General features: G+C 44.2%; 1 protein-coding gene across 1 annotated transcript; it reads right to left on the bottom strand.

Annotated features, from left to right (window-relative positions):
• Positions 1 to 697: 697 nt before the first annotated feature.
• Positions 698 to 1,648, bottom strand: LOC308290168 (hydroxycarboxylic acid receptor 2-like; the record flags this gene model as incomplete). Its single annotated transcript, XM_080731943.1, has 1 exon — positions 698 to 1,648. One exon carries the CDS (start codon positions 1,646 to 1,648, stop codon positions 698 to 700), a length of 951 nt encoding a protein of 316 aa, XP_080588069.1.
• Between the last annotated feature and the right edge of the window lie 2,127 nt (positions 1,649 to 3,775).

Raw genomic sequence — 3,775 nt, 5'->3', positions numbered from 1 at the left:
AGGCCTACTGCTTCAATTATGGGTGAAAAAGATAAATACAGGCTTTGTTTGGACAACTCAGGAGGCAAGGGGAAGCACGTTCGTGTTTGTGTGAGACGGATAACAGAACAAAAGTCGGATTAACACATGGAGTTAGACATGCATGCCCCCATTTGTATATTCAAGCAATTTCATACAGACCCACACTCATTCAGACTCACATCTCCTGTACATAGCAGGCTATTGCTACTCTATTTGTATATCTGTTGCTTAATACAACCATAAACATGACGAAACGGCATGTAAGGCCGGCAGGCAGGCAGGCAGGCAGGCAGGCAGAACTTTACTATCCCTTTAGGTAAATGTGCAATAAAAACATTCCATGAACCATGGCTGTGAGAGAAAAGTTGCCTCCTAGACCTAGACAACAGTAAAACATAACACAATAGTGCAACAGACTAGAATAATGGTAGCCTAGCCATAGATAACTGTATGGTTTTCAGGACAAATTAAGGGCAATATCCTCAGTCTGAACTTTCACAGTTTTTGACGATTTGGACAGATGCCAAATGTGTTCATATCAGCAACGCTTACGACTCTGATGAACAAAGGAAAACGAGAAACATGCGATTCAAACGACATGTTCATGTGTACAAGTTCTCAGTGGATCGACTGACATTACATCGCAGACAGACTCGGAGGTGTCGGAGCCTGTTTCTCAGGTTTTCTGCTCCGAATTGTCCCCTGCTTGACTCATTCGAATAGCTCTCTCGAAGATCTTCTGGAAGCCAGGACTGGAGAGGTAGTAGAAGATAGGATCCAAGGTGCTGTTGAGATAGGTCAGGGTGATGGCCATGTAAAACGCTGTGTTCAGATCCTCCAGGATACCACAGCCCTCGGATTCGGGCCTTTCGCTCTCAATCCAGGTCAGTATCTTTATGATGTTACTCGGGAGGTAGCAAATAAAGAAGACGGCCACCACCAACGAGATGAACCGCAGAGCCTTTTTGATTTTGGCATGTTGACCCAGCTGTCTCCTTCTCAGGTGATCGATGATGCGCAACGTGCAGTAAAGTATTACAGCCAGTGGCAGCCAGAAGGAGAAAACAAACACAGATCTATGCCATGTCAGACTAAACCCCTTGAGTTTGGGCTGACCCTTTATAAATTCACCCTCAACCGTGAAGCTCTCGCAGTGATACTCAGTTGCATTCTTCCTCGGTATGGCCAGCAGATGAGCGGTCATCGAGATGGTGACCACCCACAGTCCAGCCGCGCAGCACACGGCCTTGCAGATGCTCAGAGAATTGACGGGATGGTGGGGATGAACCACGCGCACATACCGGTCCACGGCAACGGCCATTAAGAACATGATGCTCCCACTGCGGTTCATGGCTAACATGAAGAGGTTGATGTTGCAGAAAGGGTCTCCGAACGTCCACCTCATCCCGGACAGGTAGTAGCTCGCGCGGAAAGGCAGGGCCACGATCAGTAGGAAGTCCGCCAGCGTCAGGTTGAACAAGAAGACAGTGCTGCTCGTCCAGGGCTTCAGGTGGAAGCAGAAGATCCATAGAGCCAGGCCGTTACCGAGGACACCCAGAACGATCTCGGTGATCAGCACTGGGGGTAGCAGTTGGACGAGCAACGGTTCACTAAAACGGCAGAGCATTTTGACTTGGTTTGTTGGCTGCAGGTCCAAGAAAAAAACCTCACCAAGACTTGTTGCATGCTCATAAGAGACTGTGGAAAACCCTCCTCCCACTCTGCGGGCGTCTCATTGTTTGTTTGTGCTGTGTTTCTTCTGTTCCTGTGTAGGCGGTCAGGCGGGCAGCGCAGAGGTTGTGTCAGGAGGAGGATGAAGAGCTACACCTGAATCCACTGAACCCTGATAGGCTTGTTATGGAAAACCGTAATGTATATTTACACTCAGGGCAAAGTATGCACAGTTTTATTGAGGTCAGAGCATAGAACTATCATAAAACCACTGTGCAGTAATCGTAAAACAAAAACATATACAGTATATATATACACACAATCCCTGTTTAACTCATATTTAACATTCCTTCCGTCTGTGTCTCCTGTATGTATACATGTTATGCTTTTCTGTTCTTTGTTTGGTGTATTTTGCTTTTACCTGTGCAGCACTTTGGTCAACTAAGGTTGTGTGAAAGGTACTCTATAAATAAAGTTTGATTTGATTTGATTTGATTTGATAGACAGAGGTTGGACTGGTCAGGGGTCCTGTTACAAAAAAGACAGTAACTAAGCTCCATGAATTCACACAAAGAAGGGGTCAACACTCCCTTGGGGAGGCCAAAAGTTGAAAAATGCAAGCATGTTTATACAACGGGCCAACACCTTTATCTTGGGGTGCAACACAAAATAAACAGCACTTTCGCCTGAATGCTATCATAAACCCAACCAAGAGAGCGCCCGCTGGCCTAGTGGTCCAGGCACATACCACATACTGTATAGGCTCTGTGCAGCCTGCAGCGAGTTGTGAGTTTGAATCCCGCTCCAGACGGCCTTCGCTGCATGTCTCTCCCCATCTCTCTCTCTCCCTGTTTCCTGTCTATCTTCACTGTAAAAAAAATGAGAAATAATAAAAGACCAAGAATTTATTCTGAAAGGCTTAGAAATGCCATATATATTGTAAATTAAATTGCTGAGCAACATCGGGTGCTCTTGATGTAAAAAAAAAAAAAGAAAAGGGAAAATTTACTTTGGTCTAAATAGATTTTGATGTCAATATATTTATACCTTTACTCAAATAAGACCTTTTACGTGTAAAAGAGTATTTTTGTATTGTGGTATTGTTACTTTTACATTAGAGTGCTTCTTCTACCACTGGTACTGTGATGACTAACCAGTATACAACACAATGGGATGACACTGTGAATAATGATTATGCTGTGAATATGATTACACTGTGAATAATGATTACGCTGTGAATATGAGTCCGGAGGTCAGGAGATAATCGGTTGGTAGTAATTATGGGATTGCCCTAAATGAAGGTAAATCCCACATTGGAACAGTGTGTGATAGTCTATTTGTGGTATTTGTTGAGTTGTCACACAGATTGTGATGTTTGGTCTTGTGGGAGAGACAGTTTGGTCAGTCACTGATAGCTCATATTGATTGGTGCAGTGTAGTTTCTAGATTAGTGAATTACTTTTTTTCTTCTTTTTTCCCCCTACCTGTGATACTCCTGAATGTCACCACAGGGGCCAGTACATTTATAGACCTTTATTGAAACAAAAAATGCTTTATATAAAAGCAGAACAAAAACATGACAGAATGTGTGTAGAATGTGACATTTGAAATCCAGTTCCCTTTAACACATAAATGGTAATATTCTATTATGTAAACAGTGTGGATTCAGTTCCCTTCAGCACAGGCATGCAATTACCGGTACAGTTATTATCAAGGGGCAAAACCCATTCCCTGGAGTTGAAGCCCACTTCTGTGTAGCCAGCTGTTCCTATCAATGGCCCAGCAGATGCCGCTATTTCACCTTCTACCGATTACAATACTTTTTTGAGCGGTGGTCACAACGCTCCTATACGTGGCCGTGTGTGTGGGTCTGTCTGTCTGTCTGTCTCTGTGTCTGTCTGTCTGTCTGTAGCCTGCAGTAACCTTTTCTGACCACACATGTTAAGGGAGGGGCGCTGTTGCACACACACACACACACACACACACACACACACACACACACACACACACACACACACACACACACACACACACCACCGCTCAGTTCACACAAGTGTGATTTTTTTAATAAGTTGTACAATCA

Source organism: Nannobrachium achirus, assembly GCF_963921795.1.
Source record: "Nannobrachium achirus genome assembly, chromosome: 8".
Lineage (NCBI taxonomy): Eukaryota > Metazoa > Chordata > Actinopteri > Myctophiformes > Myctophidae > Nannobrachium > Nannobrachium achirus.
This window is presented reverse-complemented; position numbering and strand designations above follow the sequence as displayed.